Source organism: Petaurus breviceps, unplaced genomic scaffold (assembly GCF_028583685.1).
Source record: "Petaurus breviceps papuanus isolate PSGF00001 unplaced genomic scaffold, PetGlider_PUasm1.0 90775, whole genome shotgun sequence".
In the NCBI taxonomy this organism is placed as follows: Eukaryota; Metazoa; Chordata; class Mammalia; order Diprotodontia; family Petauridae; genus Petaurus; species Petaurus breviceps.
Genome location: NW_027187342.1, coordinates 11081507 through 11107170, shown reverse-complemented (window position 1 = coordinate 11107170; position 25664 = coordinate 11081507). Strand labels below are relative to the sequence as shown.

Here is a 25664-nt window from a genome sequence, read left to right as displayed (position 1 = left end):
AGTTTACAGGATTCAATTCCACAATTCCTTGAGTTTCACATTTTGTCCCCCTCCCTACCCCCCCCCATGGCGGCTTATAGTCAAGTATAGGATCTGTAAATACTTTCACATTATACATTAGTCAGGTTATAAGGACAGATTGTACCAGCTGGAATGAAAAATGGTAAAGAGGAAATAAAACCAAATAAGAGAAGGAAAAAGATCAGGTATTTTGCTTCCACCTGGATATAAACTTAGTTCTTTCTAGTTCTTTCTCTGGATGCACATATTTCTCTCCCTCATGAGTCTTTTGGGATTGACTTATATCACTGCATTGCTGAGGAGAGTCCAGTCTATCAAAGGTGGTCATCACACATACGTTGTGTCTGTAATTGTGTACAAATTTCTCCTGGTTCTACTCTTCTCACTCAGCATCAGTTCTTTTAAGCCTCTCCAGGTAAATATGAAGACCGTCTGCTCCTCATTTCTTATAGCACAATAGTATTCCATAACATGCATATACCACAACTTGTTCAGCCATTCCCCAATTGATGGGCACCCCCTAAATTTCCAATTCTTTGCTACCACAAAAAGAGCTGCTATAAACATTTTTGTACATATGGGTCTTTCTCCCATTTCTATGATCTCTTTGGGATATAACCCTAGGAGTGGTATTGCTGGATCAAAGGGTATGAAAGTATTTATAGCCCTTTGGGCATAATTCCAGATTGCTCTCCAGAAAGGCTGGATCAGTTCACAACTCCACCAGCAATGCATTAGTGTCCCAATTTGCCCACATCCTATCCAGCATTTGTCATTTTCCTGTTTTGTCATCTTAGCCAATCTGACTGGTGAGATGTGGTACCTCAGAGCTGTTTTGATTTGCATTTCTCTAATCAATAGTGAATTAGAGCATTTCTTCATGTGCTTATAGATAGCTTTAATTTTTTTCTCTGAAAACTGCCTGTTCATATCCTTTGACCACTTATCAATTGGGGAATGACTTGTATTCTTACAAATTTGACTCAGTTCTCTGTATATTTTAGAAATGAGTCCTTTGTCAGAGACAGGTTATAAAGATTCTTTCCCAACTTCCCACCTCCCTCTTAATCTTGGTTACATTGGCTTTGTTTGTACAGAAACTTTTCAATTTCATGTAGTCAAAATTATCCATTTTACATTTTATAATGTTCTCTAATTCTTGTTTAGTCATAAAGTCTTTCCCTCTCCACAAGTCTGATAGGTAAACTATTCCTTGTTTTAGGAGGCTGCTTACAGTATCAACCTTTATACCTAGATCATGTACCCATTTAGATGTGATTTTGGTATATGGTGTTAGATAATGGTCTATGCCCAGTTTCTGCCATACTATATTCCAGTTTTCCCAGCAGTTTTTGTCAAATAGTGAGTTCTTATCCCAAAAACCAGGATCTGGAGGTTTATCAAACAATAGATTACTATAGTAATTGACTTATGAATCTCGTGTGCCTAATCTATTCCATTGATCCACTCCTCTATTCCTCAGCCAGTACCAAGTAGTTTTGATGACTGCTGCTTTATAATACAGATTGAAATCTGTATAGCTAGTCCACCTTCCCTAGCATTTCTTTTCATTAATTCCCAGTCTATAGCATTTCTATCAGGAAGTGCTTTCAAGTCAAGATGCTTCATCATAGGTCTTCTGGGAATATGTTTATTTTTGCTTTGGTCACAGTTCTTTTTACTTTTAGAATTATTTTTCTTTACATTGTTGTCATTATAGAAATTCTTGTCCTGGTTCAACTCACTTCACTATGCATCAGTTCCTACTTTCTAAAATTCTCTGAAATAGTCTCTTTTGTCATTTCTTATGTACTAGAAATATTCCATATACCAAATCATGTACCAAAATTTCTTCAGCTATTCCCTTTGGATTGTCACTTGGTATTCCAGTTCTTTTCTCTTTTTTTCTCCTGTTTCTTCTGCCCCCCTTTGAGTGTATGAAGTTTATTTGTCTTTTGACTATTCCTTTCCCAGTATTATTCTTCCTCATAATCCCTTATCTCTACACCTGCATCTGTTTCTTTTTTGAGTTTAATGTAATTATATACCAAACTCCTTGTGTGTGTATATACATATGTGTAGCCTCTCCACCACTTTTATTCTATGTTCATCATATTCTTCTCACATACTCCAATTATAAGAAATGGTAAATTCCATTCCCTCTTCTTCCTTTCTACACTAGTGTATTTTTTTTATCTTTTCTTTACCCAATTAAAAACCCTCAGAATAGAACCAGTCCACCCAAAGGTCCTCCATTTTTCTTAACTCCCTCAATACCCCTGGAAGCTTCTAAAAAGATACTTATTTTTTCTCCACCTATTAGAATGTCAGCACTGTATCATTTAAATCCCCTTCCAATTACTCAAATTTGCCTTTCTAGGTTGCTCTGGAGTCTTGTGTTTGCATTTTGGAGTTCCTATTCAGCTTTGTTGTTTTTATCAAGAAATGTTTCAAAATCATATATTCTCTTAAAAATTCAATTTTCTATCTGTAAGGCTATATTTGTTTTGCAGGGTAATTTATTCTTGGTTATAAGCTTATATCTTTTGCCATTTAGAATATGATATTCCAAGATTTCCTCTTGTTTATAGTAGAAATTTCCAGGTCTTGTGGGACCCTATCTATAGTTCCTTGGTATTTGAACTCTTTCTCTATGCTTGAAGCAATTTTTCTTTGACTTGAAAGCTTTGGATTTTGGCAGTGACATTTCTGGGACAAGAAGAAATCAGTAGATTCTTTCTGTTTGTATTTTGCTCTCTGATTCAAGGAGATCTGGGCAGTTTTCATTAATGATTTTTTTAAAGTAGAAGATTCAAGCCTTTACTTACCTTTTTTTTTCAGGGAATCCATTGATTTAATAAATTATTTGTCCTCAATTTTTTTCCAGATCAGTTGTTTTTATAGCAGATGCATCATGTCTTCTATTTTTTTCAGTCTTTTGATTTTGTTCTACTATTTCTTGCTAATGAAGTCATTGATTTCTTTATAATCATCTATCATAATTTTCAGGCAATCTATTATATAGGTAAGTTTTGCCACTTCCATTTGTAAACTATTTATCCATCTTCCTTGTCTTTTCTCTACAACTTTAATTTTATTTTTTTTTATCTCTTCATTACTGCTAGTGCAGAGGTTCTTAACCTGGGGCCCATGAAATTTTTTTTAAAAATAACTATGTCATAATATAACTTCCTTTGTAATCTTATGTATTTTATGCATTAAAGTACACTATTATGAGAAAGGGTTCATAGATTTCACCAGACTGCAAAAGAGATCCATGACACAAAAAAAGTTAAGAACCCCTGTTCTGGGTATTTCCTAATGGAAAATCTTTTTTTTTTCTTTTCCCTTTAGTCTCTGCTTACAGTTATTATAAAGTTACTCTTTTATGTTAGGTTGGATTTTGGGGTATCCCTGGGTCTATTATAATTCTTTATAGTGGTCTGTATCTTGTTTTTTATTTATCTCTCTCTGGAACCAAAGTAGGACTTTGGTTCCTAGCACGAGTTTCCTCTTTGCCCTTATTGGTCTCTACCTGGTTCACTATGTTGACCTCTTCCTCTTCAAATGAAGATAATCATACTTGTCTTATTTACTTTGCAGGGTTGTTGTGAAGATCAAATGAGATAACATACATAAAAAGATTTATAAAATGTAAAGGTCTATATAAATACATATATACACATATATGTATGTGTGTACACTATTACTTATAACTCAAATTTATACATGAGGAAAGTCACTTAAACCTGCTTGCCTCAGTTCAGGTCAAGCCCTACCCTGGATCTTTAAGGTCATGAGTGCTAGGAACCTCACTCGATGCTCTGCCTAGAGTTTGTGCTGGTCATTTGCTGCTTCCTAGGGCTTCCAGTGGCCGTGCTCTGGGACTGTAACCACCCTGAGTCTTTCTCAGAACAGCACTCGACATTTCCTGCCTTTGAGCATAGAGTCTTGCAGATGACATGTCTCTTGTGAGACTCAAAGGTGTCTGACACTGACACTGAGTGTGCTGACACTGAATTTATTGGCTTTTACCTGTGGGGTTCTGGTTGACTTTTTGTACTTGTCGTGCAGTGGAACAAGTCATTTACTATAGTTTCTTGGTGTATTTCTCAGTTGTTATTTGGTCTGGTGTGATTTTTAAGTTTTTGTGGCACAGGTCTGATTCCATTCAGGCAGCCATCTTGAGTAGACTCAGTGGTGCAATTTTTATACATAATGCGTCTAGTCCAGATTGAGAGTATAGTCTATGGCCATGAGATAAAGGAAAGTTTATTAGACATATATGGCTCTAAACAGTGAGCTAACCAACCTTAGACTACAATGCTTTACATTTTTCCTCTACCCAAAGGCAACAATCTTTTGTAAAAAAAAAAAATCTACCAAAAGTAAATAGTAAATAAACCTTAGTGTAGGCAGTTCCCAATTTTTTAATGTTATACACCAAAAATGTGTCTAAATGTGTTGTTTAGATACATGCTAATAGGTTCTCAACGTGGCCTACAAAAGCCTATTTAATTTGCATACTTGAATGTCATCTGGTAAAGTTTTTCAAATCATCTAGCTAGGAAGTTCAGTGGTTAATAATAGTAATAGTAACAATAACAGCAACAGTAACACAAAGAGCTTTCAGGTTTGCAAAATACTTTACAAAGTTGTTGTTGAATGGAAATTATTTAACTCACGTGGATTTCAGCCCCAGCTCTGTCACCTAAGAGCCATGTGGCCCCAGGCAAATGATTTGGTCACTTCTTCACCTTCCTCTTCAAATGAAGATAATCATACTTGTCTAACTTACTTTGCAGAGTTGTCGTGAAGATCAAATGACATAACATACATAAAAAGCTTTTTAAACTTTAAAGTTCTATATAAATTTATCTCTCTATATACATACATATACACATATATACTGTTACTTATGACTCTATCTTATAAATGAGGAAAGTCACTTAAACCTGTTTGCCTCAGTTTCTTCATCTGTAAAAATGAGCTGGAGAAGGAAATGACAAACCATTCCAATATCTTCCCTAAGAAAATGCCACATGAGGTCATGAAGAATAGGACACAATGGAAACAAATAATCCTCCAAAATGTTTGAGACACTTTGAAGAGAAATTTTAAAAGACAGTTTTCCTATAACACTATTTTCCTGGTCGCTAAGCATTTCTGTGGTTCCAGTTTTTCTTTTTTCCAATATTTACTCACAATACCTTTGCATACAGAAGAGAACAGAACATATGAAATCTTTAAATGACTGCTTCTTAAACCATAGTATTCAAATTATGAGACCTATTTTTCTTGCTGTTGAGGGATTCTATTAAAGTAAAAAACATTTTACAACTTTTTGTTCAAATATTACAATAAGTCATCATGGCATACTACATACATAGAAAGCAGGTATTGGAGTCAGAAAGGACTGGGACCAACTCCTGCTTTTCTCTCCCATATTAGTTATGAGATCCTAGCTTCTTGGTGCTGTAAACCTGTACTCTCATACTCATCAGTGTTCTATGGGCTACATATTGACTTAGTTTTAAAATATAATATTATCTGTTTTATTTATTTTGTTAAATATTTCTCAGTTACATTTTTTGGGGAGGCGGTCAGGGTTAAATGATTTGCTTAGGGTCTCACAGCTAGTGTCTGAGACAGGATTTGAACTGAGGTCCTCCTGATACCAGGACTGGTGCTCTATATGCACTGTGCCACCTAGCTGCCTCCCAATTACATTTTAATCTTGTTCCCACCACACTGAGTGTTGTGGGCAACATACAGCTTGAGGGGAGTGTTTGACACCTCTGCTCTCAGCAATTCTCTTAAGACTAGAAATTGCAGAGAAGTTGACCTACAATGATAGAGAGGATTCCCTCTATCAATGAAATCACATTCAGCCCTTATGCCTGTTTTTGTATCATAATTCATCTCATTTAAATTAAAATATTTTCTAAAAATAACACACTACACCAAAACATTTCTATTACAGTGTTGTGGCAGGCCACATTGCAAGCTATGCTTATGGATAAAACTACAGTATGATGAGGTCTTTTTGGTACATTATACTAATGATTCTCAAATCTACCTATCCTGTCCTAATCCCTCTGTTAACCTCTAACACTGCATGCAGCTTGATCTGCCTTTCAAACAGAAAACTGTATATCCATTAGATATTTTAAACTCAACATATCCAGAACTGAGCTCCTTATCTTTCCATTAAACTTGACCTATTTCCAAACTTCCCTGTTACAGGTGGTTGCAGGCACAATCATCCCAGGTTCACGGCCTAGGTGACTCTTCACTCTCTCTCACCCCCCATGTGCAATCTGTTGTCAAGGCCTGTCATTTGTCAAATATGCCCCCATCTCTCCTCTGATACTACCACCACTCTAGTGTACTCCCTCATCACCTTGGGCCTGAACCATGGCAGTAGGTTGCCTCTAGTCACTCCTCTATTTAGCCACCAAAGTGACCGTGTCATGTCTCTTCCCCCCACTCAGTAAACTCCCAGTGGCTCCCTATCCCTTCCACAGTCAAATACAAAATGTTTTTTGTTCAAGCTCTTCATGACCTTCATAACTTAGCCTCCTCTTACACTTCCATTCTTCTTATACCTTACTCCCCATCACATACTCTTCAATGCAGTGACACTAGAACTCTGGCTGTTTCAGGAACAAGACAATCCATCTTTTAGTTCCAGATGTTTTCTCTAACTTTCCCTTGTATTTGAAATGCTCTCCCTCTTGATCTTCCCCCTTGCTTCCCCTTGCTTCCTTTGAGTCCCAACTAAGATTCTACCTTTTACAGGAAACCTTTCCTCACAATTCTAGTGCCTTTCCTCTCTTCATTTTTTCCCTATTTATCCTCTTATAGCTTGTTTGTATTTACTTTTTTACTTGTCATTTTCTTCATTAATTATATTACAAATCCCTTGAGGTTAGAGATTGTCTTTTGCCTCTTTTGGTATCCCCAGAGCTTCGCACAGTGCCTGGCACATAGTAGACACTTAATAAATGCTTATTGACTGACTACTTTAATATTCAGTTGTAGATATAGAATAAGCTTCCTGATGTAGTTGACTTTTTCTTCTTGCAGTTCTTTAAAAAAAAAAAAAAAGATAGATGACCTTTTGTTAGGTATGCTTTGGAGAAGATTCTTCATGATTGGACTGGACTGGATGTGAATGGATTCTGAGGCCTCTTCCAACTCTGGGATTCTGTGGTTCATGATTCAGTGACCTCACATCCTCAGACCTCACAGAGCCCTTTGTTTTACTCCATTTAAATAACATTGTATATTAGTTATCTATGTTATATTTTATCTTCTTCCAAATTTGAAGCTTCCCAAGAACAGGGTTTGTCTTAACTAAACTTTAAAGCCCTCCCCAGTACCTAGTACAGTCTTTTGGCACATAGTAGGTACTTAATAAATATGAATGTTTGTGGAATGAGTGAATGTGTTCTGATTATTTTTTAATGTATACACCCAGAGGTTTTTTAAGTTTGTTTAATTTCAAGGGTTTTTTTCTTATTGGTCAATGTTTTTAATCTTAATTCTATTGAGGTGTTTTTATTTTACTTTTCTTTTATTTCCAGTTCCCTATACCATGCCTAGCCTTTCCTTTATAGTAAAGATTTTAAAAGAAAGAACAAAAAGCAATTTAGAAAAACCAACCAACACATCAGTCATGTCTTACAGTGTGTGCAACATGCCATTCTCAGAGCCTTTATCTTTGCAAAGGGGAGAAGCAGGTGAATTTCTCAATTCTTCTCTGGGACCAAGCTTGGTCATCATAATTACATAGTTTTCAGTTTTGGTTTCTTGTTCTTTCTGTTTACATTGATGTAGTCATTATGTATGTTGGGGGTTTTTGGGTTTTTTTTTGGTTCTTCTTACTTCACCCTACATCACTTTATGGTAAAGTCTTCCCATCTTCCTCTGAATTCCTAACATATTTTAGTTTGGCGGGGGGAGGTTATAGCATAATAATATTCCATTATAGTCATGCACCACAATTTGCTAAGCCATTCCCCAAATGGTGGGTACCTACTTTGTTTCCAATTCTTTAGTTACTCCAAAAAGTTATACTATGAATATTTTGGTATATATGACACCTTTCTGGTTTTTTTTTTTTTACCTCTTTGGGCAATATGCATAGAAGTAGGATCTCTGGATCAAAGAATATAGACATTTTAGTCATTTTGTAAACAAAATTCCAAATTGTCTTCCAAAATGATCGAACTAATTCATTGATAACACATGCCTATCTTCTCACATCCCCTCCAGCACTGACTGTCAATCTCACTTTTTTTAAGTTCCTGTATGTGAAGCTTCATAGTTGTTTCAATTTGAATTTCTTTTATTATTAGAGATTTAGGACAATCTTTTAAGTAATTATTAAAAAGTTTAGTCAGTTTTTAAAAATTGATTCAATTATTAGCATTTATTCCTTACAAAATGAACATATACAAAAAAGTCATGTGTAAACAAATAGTACTTTATTAAGATAATAGGATTGTACAGAAGACAATTACATAATATAAAATAGTGTTTTCCCAATAATGAAATAAAATTCTTCTTCCTGAGCTAAATGTACTGTGAACTGACATTTAAAGGAAACTTGTACCACACTTTAATTTGGCAGACCATTTGGAATTGTCTTTGTTGTTGTTGTTTAATTTTTTATTAATTTATTTTATCTACCTTTAACTTATTTCAAAGGCATTATACTAAAAACAATATTAAAATTCATAAATATTATGCCCAAGAAGTATCTACAGTTTTCAAGACAACTCTAAAGTGAATTGTTTTCTGATTACTTTAGCTGTACATTAGTTTACTAATGTCAAAGATGTTTTCTAGTAAGTGAATATTATATAAAGAATAATTTGGAAGAAAATGTTTTGATGATTGTTTTCTTTACATTTTTCATCATTCCAATAATTTAATAGTTGTCTCGTAATGGTGGTCCCTACTCCCAAGGGGGGGGGGGGGGGGGGGAGATGGAACCTGATACTGAGAGTGCCATATTAGGGAAGATTCTAGATTTCCAGAGGCAAACATCAAACCAGAAATGTGTATGTGGAAAATAACTTTTAAAAGTACTACCAGGGACTAGTTTAATTAATAATGCTTTTAAATTTTGTCATAAAAGCTATTCTAAGACTTGTTCAGTTGTGAAAATGATGATGATAAACATTAAATAACAAGTTATAAAATATGTGAACAGCCAGTTGTTTCTTCAGTTTTTTTGTAGCCAGATCCTATAATGTTTTTACCATTTTGCTTTCACAGTAATGTTTAAAAACATATAACTTGAATTTTTATGACTCATTTTAAACAATTTTTGAAAGATCTAGTATCAGAATTGGGAATATGTCAACATAAGGATGTGATTATAATTATAAATTAAAGATAATTTTGCCAAATAAGTAGTTAACCAGGTAAAGTTAAACAAGATAAGATGAATTATGGCTATTTTATAGAGTAATGACAGTCTTCATTTTAAGCTACAATGTAAAGTGCTTTATCTTGAGATTAGGTATTGTGGCAGAAGCTAAAACTGCCTTTTTTTTTCTAACTGTGCCAGAATCCAACCTCCTTTTCTTTTTGCGCTAACAAGACTGCTTTACCACCACAGCCCCACTCTAAGTAATTAAATCAATCCTTTGTACTTACCGTATTCTCCTCTAGTGACGGTACTAGATCTGATTATATGCTTCATGCATATTCAAAGTACGGCACTGACAGCTCTTTAATGAGCTCTTACTTAATCAGTACGAACAATGTTCATCTTGTTCTTTTTTTCCTCCTGCATTAGAGCTAGGAACAGTTGGGGAAAAAATGAAACATCCAGCATTCATTTGAAAAATATATTGTACTTTGAAAAGTGTCTAAGCTGGGGAAGTTGCATTCTGCCCTTTAAAAGTCTGATGGACAAATTGGATTACTAGTATTGGATTAAATAACAAATGGTTAGAGGAGAAATGAGAAAAGCTCACTGTGATCACAGGCTTTAATATTTTTTGTTACTTATAAAGCTGAAGGGGTCTTTAACCAGTTATTAAAGTCAGGATTAATTTGTAATGGTCCAACTTACTGACTTTAAAAGCTTTTTTTAATTTTTAAAAGCCCTAAAACAATAGTGGAATCATGTACTCACAGGGTAAAAAAAATTGTTTACAATCATTAGGCTATTTATAGGTTCCTGTGAGCTTGTACTGGTTCAGATAAGGATTTGGGGCATACTGTATTAATTTATCTTCAAATTGGGAGTGTTGATTTCAATAGTCCATAGCATTTTGGGGACCAGTAAACATCTGATGTTAGCATTTCCTAATTTTTAGACATTTTCATTTTGAAACATGGAAGAATTAATAGTCATTTTCTGTTTAATTTCTTTGAATTAGAGGAGAGTTTTATTCTTTAATCTAGAAATCAGATTATGAATTTAATTGAAAATGACGGTACCATATCAGTATTATTTTTCTCAAGGAAGCCCTATCCCATTGAAGAAAACGATGCTAATTTAAGAGTGTGTTAGCAGCTTTGTTCACGGCTGCCTGAAAGCATCAATTGCAGGGTAAGCCAAAGTTTGAACAAAGTTTTCATTTGTCTGTTTCTAGTCACTGCTTCAGTTATAGGCACAAGAATTAAGTCTGCAGTGAGAAAATTTATCACAAAATACATAGCTGTTAATATTGCACACATGGGTCATGTTGCTGATCAGAAAGGCCTTCACCAGGGCACAATTGGCCTTTTTCCAAATTGCAAGCTTTTTCTCAGCTTTTTCTTTTTCCTCTTTCTTCTTTTGTTGCTGTCCAGGGATTTGTGCCTATCGCAGCCTAGATCACATGACCAGTGTCAAGGCATCACATGGTCCAAAGTGAATACAAAACCAGCAACCCTAAAAGACAGATTAAAAATACTGTAAAACAATAAAGACTTTGTTCTGTCTCTAAATTACTCTATCCTATGTATCCCTCAAACTTTTAAATTCTGACAATATTTAATGAATTTACCTGCTTTCTTTTTTTCCCCAGTAGCAGATAACTATTTTATTTCAATCTAAAATATGTGTTGTATTTATTTTTCATGGGTAGAATTATGATTGGATAGTAGAAAGCAAAAACACTCTAGATTTCATTTCTGTGCTAAAATGTTTTCATGTTTAAAATTTTAAAAGCAGAATATTATAGAATACTATAAAATATAAAATATTTAATAACATAGTCATTGAGATTTTCTCTTTTTAATCAAACATTTCTATTAACCCTGTAGATGCTATGCTGAAGTTAGACTGCAGAATTAAATGTTAGCATAGCAAGGTACTTGTTTGTCTTTCTTTGAGAATTTATTTGCTAAAAAACGTTTCCTGGAAAATTTTGTGCTTCAAGGTGTAAACTGATTCCCTATGAATCTCAAAAAATACCTTCCCACAAAATTGTGAGTTTTACTAGGCACCTTTTTGATGCAAGTGGTAGGAAAAAGGTCCTGAAAGAGTTCACCTTTCTTGTAAATATTAGTACTGCCTTTTTCTAAAGGGAAAATACAAGGTTGCATGTCTCCTGGTGCAGGGAGGGGTGAGAAAGGGAATATCCCTTCACCCTCAAATATATGTGTTTTGTAAGAATGTAACATGTTTAATAACTCATTGCATCCTTAGGAAAAGAATATTAGAAATACTCACTTTTTATTTCTAAATTTGGGTTTGTCTTTTTTGCTTAGATCATTTATTCAAATATTTTCTGATCTACTGATATCTTCATTTAGAAAAAAAGATTACTAAAATTCTTTCTTAATTTAAACTTTATTTTCCCTTATTGGGTTTACCCTGTTATTGATACATGGTAAAAAAAAAAATATATATATATATATATATATATATAAAATGGGTTTACTTTTTTTTTTAATTTAATAACAAGTAAATTACTATAGATAGCTGACTTAACATAATTTCTCCATGTCCATGAACTTTCTTCTAGTGTTACAGTTTTCCTAATGATTTTTAGTTGGAGTTTGGTTGTTGTGTTGGGCTTTTTTTTTTTTTTTATCGTGACCATATGTCTGTCAGCACCAAGAGTTCCTCATTGAAACATAATAACAATTAAGCCTCTGGGGAGGATTTAAGCAGTAGAACACTTTGTTTACTGTACTTAGTGTTAATATGATCTGTAGGTATGTTAAAATGGAGTGAAAATATACATGCTGAAATTTATCAGCTTTGGAAGATAGACTTATTTAAACATGAATTTTTTTAGATCTAGGTCTCTAATCTTCTATTACTGCTAACAATCTAAAATGTAGTATTAGATCAGCTAAAATTAGGTATTACATGTTTAAAAACTGACACTGAACGATGCTATGGCTTATATAGACAATAAGAGATAAATCTTCCTGTGTTGTAGGAAGGAATACAGAAGAAGAAGAAGCTATGATGCAAGAATGGTTTATGTTAGTTAATAAGAAAAATGCATTAATACGAAGAATGAACCAACTCTCTCTTCTGTAAGTACTCAAGATAGTTTGATTTTCCTACAAAGTTTGACAAAATCATTGTTACCACATTTTTGTTTTCACTTACCTTTTGTTTTAATTAGACTTAGTTTTTTATTTCATTGAGTATGATGTTTTTATCAGTATATTTCACATGTCATATTTTTGGTTACATGACAAACTGACTTCTAAACATAAATATTAAAATAATGTTATCCATAGAAAAGATATGGATAAAAACTGAAAATTACATGGTCTGAATATGAGGGGCAAAAAATAGAAAAATATTTTGTTTTCAAGAAGTAGTTTATCTGAAAAAGAAGTTTGGTTTATAAGAGGAAAAGATACATTTTAAGTTAGTTTAAAATATTTTCCTAAAGTGTTTTTAATTTTAAAATTTTATCAGAAAGTGAAATTATACATAACCTATCCTACAGATGATATGACCATATACATTTTGGAAGAAAATATTAATGATTTAAAGTAAATTGTGCCCGTAAAGAACCAGCATTAGCATAGTTATCAGGGTCAGAGGAGGAGTGGAGAAAATATAAATGGTAAGTATTTGTCATTTCACCTACTCTAGGCCCTCTTTCTCTCCTGGTTCTTTCTGCTTACTAGTAGTGTTCTTATAGGATGCCACCTAGTGTAGAGATGAGCTTGCTCACATTTCTTATTTTAGTGAATAGAGCTCATTTTAATAAATGCTTTCCCATACCTTAACTTGATTCTTTAAAATGAAGACATAACATTTTGTAATCCAAAATTTTGTCTTTATGATATTAAAATCCATACAAATAGGACTTCTATGCATCTTAACTGATATGCCTAGGTTAAAAAAAGTTTATTAAGAATTAGGGAAAAAATACTTTAGCAACTTTAGGCAGCAAGCACAAAATGGATTTCCCCCCCCTATAACAATCTATGTACATAAAGTCTTTTAGAATCAGCTTACTCATCTGCAAATTGAAATATACTTCTTATTGTGGAAGAATGACAAGAACAGCATCAACTGAAGGAGGTTTTAGGTTTCTGTATCATTTGTTTGGAGTAGCTTAAAGTTAAAGAGAAAAGTCAGGTATGAGTCCTAAAATCAATATAACTTAAAGGTTCTTTTAAGTGTTTAATGATTTAGTCATTAGCATATTGATGAACTTTCTAAACTTGCCTAGGGAAAAAGAACATGACCTAGAAAGACGCTATGAGCTGTTGAACCGGGAGTTACGGGCGATGCTTGCAATTGAAGGTAAGGAACATTTTACTGAGAAAAAAAAATCAATCACTTAATACAAAGGCTGAATTGTCAGAGGATTCAGTTCTAAAACAAAATTCAAGCATCTATGAACATTTAGCCACACTGGGTCTATAAGGTCATTATGAATAGATAGCAGTTACCATATAAAGACACAAACCTAAGGAATCTAATACAGATTATTTGTTTATGGTATCTACTGTGTTGTTATTAATTTCAAAATTATCATAACATCCAACAAATTTTAAATTCTATAAAATAGGAAATCTAAAGCAGAATTAACATTTTACTCATTTGCATTTCATTTACACAGGGAAGATTGCTAAAAGATGCATGCATCATGTTGATGTTTCATATCAAGATACTCAAAATTTCAACATAACATTTCATTAGTGTCAAGAAGACTGAAATAAACTGCCTTCTAGTCTTCTATAACTTGAGAGTCTCAGCACTACACACTTAAATGAATAGGCAGTGAGACTGACATAGGAGAGGAGGAGGACAGTCACACATATTTTATAACTCTTTTAAATGAATTATATTATAATCCTCTAGGTGATTCATAGTATAAGTAAACATCAGCCAGCAGTTAACCTATTGCTTACCATATTTGGCTATTTTTTTAAGTGTTTTATAATGCTGTTCTTTTTCCTCTCAGTTGGAAATGTTGTCTTAGAGTTCAAAGATGTCTGCTTAAAAGTTAATCCTTTGGACTCTGTAAAATGGACCTTTTGTCTAATCAATGCAAATTGATTTTCCTATTCTATATTGACCTTTTAACCCTTTGACTGTCTATGGTAATTTCTTTCTTTACCTGATAAGGTACCTGATCCATAATAAATCAATTCTAATTAGTTTAGAGACTTCACTAGAAACTTAAGTTTCTAAAAGAAAGCCATGAGAAGTCTTGTACTTTTTGAATATTAGAACATTGATTGTCATTTTCATTGAATGATAAAGACAAATAAAGTGCCTGGGGTATAACTACATTACATAATACTTTTGTTCTTTTCACACCAATTAGCTCATTTGATAAATATAATTGGAAAGAAATTAAGCCCTTATTTAGGAAATCAAATAGTATTTATTTATATGGGTTTTTTAGTAATAATAAGATTTTTAAGATAGCAATCAAAATGCTTCACTGTAGTGTGGATAATAGCAAGAGTTTAAAAATAGACACAAAAAATCCTAATTTTAAATGGGTTTTTTTAAGTCTATTACAGAAATAGAAGAACGCAAAGATGATAAGTTTTATTTGTTCTTTTTTATTAAGAATTTTTGTGGTAAGTCATGTAATTGCCAATGGACTTCACATAACCTTTAGAAGAGATTAGAAAGTTAAACAGCCAATTGAAAATTCAGTACAGTAAATAGTCAACGAATTTGTTTGTGTGTGTGTGTGTGTGTGTGTGTGTGTGTGTGTGTGGAAAAGTATCATTCTATTACAGCCTTTTTGTATGGATTCTGATATATTTTGCATGCATTTTCCTCTAAGCATAAATGTGCATGGTCTCATATAGCAGCTGACCATATGAGATCAATAGGAACCATATGTTCTAAAGGAATTCTACCGTTCCTATAGGATATGAAATGTCATCTCAGCATTGTATTGAACATAAACAGTGGTCTCATCCCAACCCACCAGATTTGCAGGCTAAATAACCTAATACTTTTATACGACTGGAATAAAAATAGAAAATTCTTCCCCCATTAGAATAATAAACAATGAGCTTTCTTTATTTTTTAAAACTTGCTTTATTTACATGATACCAGTTCCTAGGTTTTTTTTTTTAATGTTTGTTACTGTCCTACATATATACCTGTGCGGTTAAAAAAAAAATTATCAGTGAGTTTTCATCTTTAGCTGTTGACAAGAGAAAAAGTATCAGCCTGCTGATGACAGATAAAAACAGTTTATTGAATGTTCTCCTGCCCTGCTAATGTGAGCAGTGTGTGGGCAGCACTGTCATGTAGAGGTGTTGACCATTGTAATGTTCAGTGATGTGAAGACACTGTCCTCTTAGCCAACTGTTAAAATGGGTGCATGTACAGCAGAATAGCCTTTCGGAGTGTTAAAGTACTTCACAAAGAAAACACATGAATAGACAACACTGTTTTTGTTTTTGTTTGTAAGTATGCTCCTTGCTTCCTTTCCCCTCCCTGTCATTTAACATCGATGACATGGTTTATTTAGCAATAACCTCTACAGTATTTACAAGTAAATACACTGTTGAAACTTCCTATCTTAAGAAATATGTGTATGGAGCATAATAAATCATGGTTCATTAAAAGAAATATAAATTTATTGGAATGGAAGCAAAAATAAAGTGTGAATTATAATCATTCTACTAAAAGGTCGTAAGCACTTTAGTTATTTCATTCTGAGGTGTCAGTTTCATATCTGGATACACCTCATGCTGACGAATGTGCTTTAGATACCTTACCTACATTTTTTGTTCCATATTATTTAATGCCCCCTTGGGAAAGATAAATTCATTTCTGCACACATTGGGGTGGGCTTTTAAAAAGTAGAGCGTCCATTTCTTGCACAAGAGATGGATCTTCTTTGGGGTTTTGTACAGCTTGATTTATTCTTGGCGTATAGTTTGAAGTGGGTGCTCTTCTAAAAGGATTTATGCACAGGTTCACTATTTTTGTAGTTATGGTTTATATGATAAGCTTTTTATATTTAAAATCAATATGTAATCCTGTGGAGGAGCTTATCCCCTAAAACCCCATTTGTAAATCTATTTTAGCTTTGTTACACAGCACAGCCACAGTATTCCATAGATTGATTAGGTTCAGCAGTAGAATCCTATCAAATGGCCTGCTCTGATGATGATGCAAACTCTTTCAGGATTGCTAGTTGACTGGAACTAAAGATAAGACTTGACTGCAATCCCCCAATGTGCTCTTTACAAAACTAGTGTTAATTTTCATCAAAGTGTGAGGCTTATTTATAGTAGCAGGGTTGAAGGTTTACTACAACTTTAGGCTCTTTATATATTAAAGTATTTATGTGAAATACCCTTGCCTTTTTTAAAGGTAAGTGTTAGCTTCAACAAAGGTACAGAAATGTAGGACTTGTGTGTGAATTATTGAAAATACATAGATTTCTGAAATTCAAGCAAAAAAAATTTTTGTTGTTTAGTGTATGCATATGTTTAGCAACTTAATTCAGGATAAACAGGATTTCTTTATTTCACAACTTTGGCTCAAATGTAGCATCAATATTTAATCCTATTTTGTTGAGAGAAGATATATAGCTTTTTTAAGTGATGCACTGGAATCTTTGAATTAATCATACTGTCTGTCATAGTTTCTCAAAGTCAGAATCAGTGTAGATAGCTATGATTGGTATTATTGGGAAGTAATCCTTTCTTTAAATGCATAATAATAGGTCATTTGTAAATTTACATGCATGAACTTTTCAAAATATTTCAGAACTTCTGCATGAAACTGTTTTAAAAGGACTTTTTTTCCTTATTGGCTTTAGCTTAAAGATGAAAATTTGGTTTTGTTCCAGAAATAAAATTCAGTTTATCCCAATAAAAAACAAGATGAAAAGTTTTTATTTTTCAAGCTAACATTTAAATAAAGATATGAGTTTTTACCATCTGTGAGAATGTTTAAAGTCACATTTTTGCTACCTGCACTAGTTTTAACATTTGTTTCCTACACAAATCAATTTAAGCATATTTGGAAATCATATTTAATATGAAGATATATATACTTGACAATTAATGGAAAACCCCATTAGTTATACTGAAGCAGTCTGGATTTTAAACTTATCCTTAAAGTAATCAACTTTACTTGTATTCAGAATTTCAGAGAAATTACAATGTTTTAAAGGTTTATGGAAAATATCATTGCTGAGCACTGAAAAATTGGAGAGTAGAGAGACTATTAAATAATAGATGGTTAGGGGTTGATGTATTTTAATTTTAAAAGGGTTTTTTTTCCTAAACTCTGCCTTTTAAGTTTTGCAATTTTATTTCTAAAAAGAATCCTTACACTCCTTATTATAAGCTGGGGCATTAAAACTAACGGTAAATGGCAAATCAGTGAAGTTCATCTTTGTATCCATTGCTTAGCACAGTACCTTGCATATTGTAGGTGCTTATGTATATCGAATCAAAGAAATAATTAATTGCAGATATTATGTATCATTTCCTTGTCAGTGGTACTTAAGTAATACATTTCTTAGAAAATGTTTTGTAAATACAAATTATAGTATATATTTTGTTACTCTTTTAGAAATTACCTGAAATTTTTCAGTTAATTATATTTTGAAGTCTGTAAAAGAAAACAGACTTATTTTTCAACAGGTGCACCTGGCATAATTCTCCCAGAAAGGTCTAGACCAGGGTGACCAAATTGTAAATAAAAGTTTATAGTAGTTGTCATCACTACAAGTGTAAAATGGAAACAGATAAGTACTTAGCAAAACTGATGATCTTTCTTATTTGCCTAGTTTTACTTTCTACTACATGTTGATTAATTACAAATGAAACTGGGTGGGTTTTTTTTTATCATATTCATGTTTCAAAAACCAGTTACCCAGAATTCAGCTCCTTTATAGTTAGGAGAGCTTGATTTATAACTGGAACAGTAATTTTATTAAATATTCTTTCTAGTATCTGACCATTTGAATCAAAAAAGCAAAGTAGTAAATGATATGACATCCTTGCAAGTTTACTATGTTTTCTTAATTAAAAAGATAAATCTCAGCAAGTTAACCTAGGTGATACAACAACAAAAAAACTTTCAACAGTAATGTTTATTTTTCTTAAAAAAAAAACCAACAACTCACTTTCCAGTTGTAGGAATATAATGATAGGGTTATTTTATATGTTTGTCCACTGTGCATTGTATATGTAATATACATTCTATTTTATTTATGTATATCTGAGCTTAAAGAGTAAAAGAAATAATGATAAAAGTAATTAAACATTTCTGCCTTTTGCTGCTATTCTAACCTTTATTGCATGATGATGCATCTAATTTTTAATTTGTAAATACAAGACAGAATTCCCTCTAGCACCACTTGCTTTCATAAGGCTGCTGAGCAGTTTGCTGTCTTGAATAAATTTTGCTTTGGAGGGGGGTCAGGGGGATTTGAACCAGCACATTCTTGTGTGGTTTGTGAAGATTCACATGGTAACCATTGGTGTGCATTGTTAGGTTTATCTGAATAAGCACCAGCCATGTGAGTTTTAACGTGATTGCCCAGGGCAATGGAGAGAGAGGAGAGAAAAACCCAAAAGGATTGCACACCCCCTTTCCTCTTTTTTTTGGAAAGTGCTTTGGCGGAGGGGACACTGCCTGAGTCAGTGGCTATAGATTTTTTTTTTAAAGCTGGTGTCCTGTTTCCCTCTTGGTCCTCATTTGTTCTGCTATCTCCTTCATCATCTACTTCTTCTTTTCATTGTTTACCTTCCTAATGAGGGAGGCGGGGTAGACTGGTGGTTGATTGACAGCTACAAGCCCTTACAGTCTGTCCAGAGAGCAGTTGGCTTTGGTTTCACAAGGGCTTTAAATGTTAAATGTGGTCCTGTTTTATGAAATGAAACTGCTCTTCTTAAAGAAAGGCTAAAGACAAGAGAGGTTGGGAAATATAGGTGTTTCTCTTAAAACTGGCACAGGCAAGTCTGCTGGGGGTGAGGATTGGGAGGGGGAGCTACCCACCGGATTTCCCAATCTTTTGCAAAGAATTTCAGGAGCAAATATGTAGTTTCCCCTCTGCGAAAAAAAAATGCTTTAAATTAAGGTCGCTAAACAAAATTCTTAAAAAGAATGCTGGCCACTATGCGTTAGAAAGCGTAAAACTGCAAGGCAAATTTATTTTTTTACTTCAAAGAAAATGCTAATTAGCTCATACACTACTTTTAAAGTTATTGTGAAGCATATGGCGCCCAGTATGAGCTACATCCAACTGCTAAAATAGAGTGAGGAGGAAATTAGTGAAGAATAGGGCCATTTAAGATGGGAGTTAATGGGGAGCGGAAGGTGGGGAGGGGGGGAGCAAAGTTCTGAGACAGATCTTGAAGCGTCTGAAAGATTTTCTTGTGGTTCTCCTACCCAGCCCCGGCATCCCAAGCCCCTCACCGCCACGTTGGTAGGTAGGCTGTAGAATTCTCCACTCTTCCGAACTTCATCTCCACTCAGGTGCAGCCTCAGGCTTGTCCTCCCAGCCACGCCCTCTGTCCAAAGAGGCTTGGAGCTCAGCCCCCAGCCCTGTCCAACTGTAGGCAGTATTAAGAAAATCCGTTTTTAGGGGGGAGCCCTAATCACCTCTATCTGCCGTGTTTCCCAATCTTACTAGAATGTCAGTAATTCTCCCAGAAACACTCAGCTTTCGGAAGCAGAGCTTTAGAAGGCATACATGAGAGAGGTAGAAAAGGAGAAAAGGGCGGGAGAGCCTTAGCCGATGGAGGGCCAAAGCAGGAAGCTTGCTTGGGCCGCTGCAGGAGATGTTGAATGTAACCAGCTTCTTTCCCCTACCTTCAGACTGGCAAAAGACTGAAGCCCAGAAAAGGAGAGAACAACTGTTACTGGATGAGCTCGTCATCCTGGTGAATAAGCGGGATGCGCTGGTCAGGGACCTGGACGCTCAAGAGAAGCAGTGAGTTTGGCCAATGGGGAGGGCGTGTTTCTTTGCCATCTGCTTTTAAAATGACCTAGAAAGTTTGTAGGAAAGTTCTAAAGTGACCAAAACAGAGCCTCCAGAAGGCCTCAGGCCCTATTTTCGGGATCTGCCCACCTTCCCATTATCCTTCTGCGGCCATCCTCTGTCCTGTTTGGGGGAGCCGGGAGGGAGAAGGGAAAGAGAGGTGTGGGAAAGGCATTTCTCAACCTCGGCACTTGGGCACCACAAAGAATAATTTTATTTCCTATTTGTTGGAATTCCAGGGCCGAGGAAGAAGATGAACATTTGGAGCGAACCTTGGAGCAAAACAAAGGCAAGATGGCCAAGAAAGAAGAAAAATGTGTTCTTCAGTAACTGGGCTCGGAGACACTGAGAACCCTTTGCGACTGTCATGTCATTGGGGCTCAGACTAGAAGATGGAGACTCATTCTTGATTTAAAACTTTAGCATTTTGTTTGGCCCAACTCTACTTCATCCCACTCCCCCTTTCCCCTCCTTCCTTGGAGAAAATCCCAATACTTCGAAATAGCCTTGTATCGAGATTTGCTTGTGAGCTTGTCATTCTTTTGAAATTATGTGAAATAGATTTGCACAGAAACCTTGTAGGTGATGATTGGTATTGGAGATGTTTAAGAAGCTGTTCAAGGAAGAAGAATCTGCCTCTTTAATCTTTTGTTGGGAAGAAGAATTGAAAACAAATCTGTTTGTTGTTGTTGTTGTTAGCATTGAGGGGGGAGGGGTAAAATGGGGATAGGAAAAAATATGAATGATTTCATCTAGTCATGCCATATGTAATACTTAATATGCTACCTAAATTTTATAGTTAGATCATATACAATGAAATTATTAAGCTATGCTATATTTACCCATGTTTTCCCCCTCCAATTGTTTTCCACTTTACTGTAAGTATAATAGAATTCATCCCCTCTGATTTGGTCAGAGAAAGATCTTTTAACATAGCTTGATAAGAGAACCCTGTGATTTGAAGATGTGCTATAAGGATGGGGCTAAATGATATATAAGTTTACGGAAAGTTTTTTTTTTTTTCATCTACTGATGCACCATGTTTTCTGAATAATTATTTATTACATATAGCTTGATCCCTTTTCATTGGGTCTCAACATTGGCTCAAAAATGCTGTTAATATTTATTCTGTATCTATAGGAAGTCTGCCTTGCCACTGTGTGCAATTCCCCCAGTTAATGTTTTTCTTCTCTAGTATAGCTCTATCATTTTTGTGAAATGGTTATCTGTTTATTTATTACAATACTGAATCATATATAAATTTTCAATAAAAGAATCTTTCTTACCTTAATGACTGATATTTTCTTAATTCAAACTTTACTACTTTGGTTTGATTAGTAGTTTGTATAACCACAAGACTTAATTTTTTTTTAAAATGGAACACCTTTTAAGTAAAACTAAATGGTTCCAGCCTTATTACACTAAACTCTTTTGACAACAAAATATAAATTTTGAAAGTCAGTCCTATAGATTATACTTCAAAGGCTTATCCGGTGAAAATATGATTCCTTTTGCTAGACTGAGGGTTCTGAATATTATTTACCGTACCCTTTATATTATTTTTTCCACTCATTCATTATAACAGTTTTCATTGAGTTAAGAACAATTGAGTATGTGTTGTTAACTTCTTAAAATCTCTAGAGATTGGGGATGAAGGGTGGTAGATTGAGGAAAGAAAACCTTTTGCAAGAAATCACAGAATTGGGGATTCTCTGTTAAGAGTGCTTTGTCACCTAACCATCCCACTACTGAGGTGTCCCAGACAAAGGAAGCTTGTTCAACAAGTTTTTAGACTTGAAAATAATAGTATGCTTGAGTTTATCTTTTGGCCTGGTTGTCAAATGCTTCACAAGAAAATATAAATTATGTTTAAAAAACCTGAGCTGTCCCTCACCCATCCATCCACGGGAGGTTGAGGGGCAGGAGGGGAAACTACAATGGTTGAATTAGCCCTGTGAAGGCATATAAGGAAAAGTTTCTCAAAGATTTTTGGAATGAAGCAACCTCAGATATTTTTACGTTCTCGGTTGTGAGAAGAAAGCTCCGAGCCCAGGAGCTCCTTTACTAAGGTGAACTCCGATGCAGAGCCCAGAAAAGTCTAAGAATAGCTAAGGCCTACGGGATCCTGATGGAAATTACTTTTTTTCCCTACCCAAGTCGAGAGAAGAAACCCCACAACATATTTTTTTAATTGTTCTTTTAGGAACAATCCAGTTGAGATGGTCACAACCCGAGTAAAAAATCGCCCTGTCTCTGAGTCCTGGGACGTTGGAAATACTTTCCGGGGCGCTTCCCCTGATAAAAGGGAATAAAAAGCTCGTCAGCCTAGATTTCCGAGTGCAATTTGGGCCATGGTGGGCGAAGTGCGTCCCTAGACTCTCCAGAATGAAGCCACTTGGTTTGTTGTTTATCATTTTAACCCTCACTCTCACCACCTACACCCTACACCCCCATTCCTCCCCCTGTGCTGGCGGCAGCGACTTTGAGCTAAAGTCCTGCCAGGACCCGAGCAGAGTTCTTATGGGGGGGGGAGTGGGGGGGGGGTTAGAGAGTAGTAGTGGGGAGAACCAAAGCTGAGAAGAGAAAAGGGACTGTTGGAGAGAGACTGGGATGGAACAAAAAGGCCCCTTTTCAGCCTTTCGGGCTGGAGTTCTGACATTCGAACGTGAGACTGGGCTTAAGTGCTAAGATGCAGGTTTTGAGAGCGGAAAAACGCTAGTCCAAGATAGCCAGACGCGTAGGGCCAGGATAACCCCGCAGCCTTTTCTTGACAACATCAGTTTCCCTCAGGTCTTGGGACAAGGGGGCATTGGAGGGGTGGAAACCGGGGAAAGGCCTCCAGGGAAAACTCCGCCTCTGACCTGTCCCATAAGGTCCCTAGGGACCGGCGCCGCCAGAGGGGGAAATAAAGGACCGGGGGAGGCGGAGGAACTAAGAGGGAGGAGGGAAGAAAATCTAGTGCCTGATCTCACAGTATCCCCCCCCCCCCCCCCGGGGGCCCCCCCCCCCCCCCCTTTTTCCCCCCCCCCCCCCCGCTCCACCGCCTCCCCTGCAACCGACAAAGGTTAGTTATTTATTGGGGGAGGGGAGATCTTTGGCTATGGGCTTGGGCTCCGGGGGTCGCGTAAGAAGTGATGGGAAAGAGTGGCGGTGACTCCTGGTAGTGTAGAAATTTCTACCTCCGGAATGGGCTCAAAGAGCAAAACCATCTTGGCTATTCTGACTCCTACACCGCCCGCCTCGGCCCCAGTCTCCCCCCCCCCCCCCCACAACCCCTCAGGATGCTGGTAGTGTGACAGCCGAACTTACCTGAGCTTAGTGTCCCGCCCGAAGGTAGCCCGTCTCCGCACCCCACCACCCCCATTCTGTCACTCCACCACCACCTCTGTGCGCCCTTTCTGTCCTCCACGATTTCACCTTCCCCGAGCTTCCTCTACTTCCAGGGCCCCTGCACTTGGGCCGGGGTACCCGTGGGCTCGGGGATCTCCGCCTCCTTGGGACTCAGCTCCCCCTCCGTGCTCCTGCCCTCCGGGAACAACTCAAACAGCTTTCCCACACACACTTTCAACTCTCATCCCACCTTGGCTTTTGAGAGTGTATGGGCCTCTTCAAATCCTCCTTGGGTGCACCAAACTTTTTTCTCTTCTCTTCTCTTCTCTTTTCTCCTCTCTCTCTCTCTCTCTCTCTCTCTCTCTCTCTCTCTCTCTCTCTCTCTCTCTCTCCCTCATTTTCCCTTTCTTTCCTTAATCCCTAGGTTTTATAGTTTGAACATTAGAAAATTCTCCTGCAATTTGGGATTACACAAATACTCTTATTACAAAAAAAAAAGTCAGTTTCAGTGCTACTTGATACCTCCAGACTTTCAGAGAACTGATCACATCATCTGGAGCTGAGAACAGAAGAAGGAGCCCCAAGCTCCGATCTGTTGCAGCTGGGTCGGGGGAGGGGAAGACATTCCAATAGACTTTGGAGCGACGGAGCACCCATTTCTGCTGCTCACCACCCCGTCCTGAGCTCACATGACAAAATCTTTGCAGCTAATTATTAGAAAAACTGGTCCTCGAGGAGGAGAGGAAGGAAAATATAGAATTTAGATCTGAAGAGGACTGGGGTTGAGGGGGGAGAGCGGGAATGGAGATGGAAGTAGATTCGTTTTGCGGTAATACACACATGCATACATGTATGTAGTTGATGTTCGTGTAATGTCAAAGCTAGGTGTTTACAGATACAACACACACAGACACATACATACACCTATACAAAGGCACACATTTCCCAACATGAGAGAGAGCCTTTGAGCTAGCTTATTTCACTAGCAGACTGGAAGCTGTATTTGGATTCTATCTTTAATGCTAGTCCACAGCTCTTTGTCTCCAAGTTTCTTACAAAGACTGAAGTGGCTAAATTTAGACAGTAACGGAGTCATTCCGGGTAGGTTGAGGATTACTACAAGGTGTGTTGTGTTCCATTGTGGCAATAAAAGAGTTTGTCTTTCCTTCTCTCTTTATTTCTGTTTTGTTCTCTCTCACTCACTCTTTCCCTCCCTCCTCCTCTCTTCTTTCTCTTCTCTCCTCTCTTCCTTTTTCTCTCTTCTGTTCTCTCTTTGTCTCCCTTTTTCAGTCTCTCGGTCTCCTCCCGCCCCCTTCTACTCTCACTTCTTCTCCTTCTTCTTCTTCTCCTCTCTCTCCCTCTTTTTTGTGAGTGTGAATAGATTTCGGCTTCTTTGTTCCGTAGAGAAGTGCCCGTGTCGCTGACTTTTGTGAACTAGAGAAGGATCTTGTAAAACCTCCTTTTCTCCTCTCCCCCCTATCCCACCCTCTCCGCCCCTGCTCCTTTGATTAGATGTCCCTTCATCGTCCCCCAAAAAATGTAATTTTGTTGGTCTGGCGGTCACTTTCTTTGAACATTAGCTCGCTTTCAGCTCCAACTTCAATTAGAAGGAGTTGATTTTGAGGGATCAACAAAAGAACCGACCAAAGCCTTATTAAACGTCCTAAGAAGATCTCCCGGATCCTTTGAGAAGCAGTTAAGGAAACAGTGTGCCCTCCATGATATTCTGTTACCGTATTTTACAAGAACTCCAAAGGAAAGTGTCTCCTGAAGAAAAAAAAAAAGTACTTACTTTGATATGCGACTACTGGCCCTTCTAGCCCCTTTCCATTCAGGATCATCATCATCACCATCGTGATCATGGCTAGAGTTCTTTGAATTTTCGTATTTCTAGGA

The 25664-nt window shown here is 36.2% G+C and overlaps 1 protein-coding gene and 1 long non-coding RNA gene across 8 annotated transcripts in view; one reads left to right on the top strand and one right to left on the bottom strand.

The window, feature by feature from the left end:
• Window positions 1-21729, top strand: part of EHBP1 (EH domain binding protein 1) — a 422755-nt gene extending 401026 nt beyond the window's left edge. For all 7 annotated transcript variants that reach the window (XM_069069010.1, XM_069069006.1, XM_069069005.1 and 4 more), the window contains 4 exons: window positions 12423-12522; window positions 13683-13756; window positions 20276-20390; window positions 20678-21729. In XM_069069010.1, coding sequence (XP_068925111.1) covers window positions 12423-12522; window positions 13683-13756; window positions 20276-20390; window positions 20678-20768 — 380 coding nt within the window. In that variant the 3' untranslated portion in view covers window positions 20769-21729. The remainder of the gene's footprint in view (window positions 1-12422; window positions 12523-13682; window positions 13757-20275; window positions 20391-20677) is intronic.
• LOC138146869 (uncharacterized) lies at window positions 9504-24144 on the bottom strand. Its single transcript, XR_011164623.1, has 3 exons — window positions 24019-24144; window positions 19874-20010; window positions 9504-10921 (listed from the first exon to the last, which is right to left on the bottom strand). It is a non-coding gene; the product is annotated as an uncharacterized lncRNA (long non-coding RNA).
• Between the last annotated feature and the right edge of the window lie 1520 nt (window positions 24145-25664).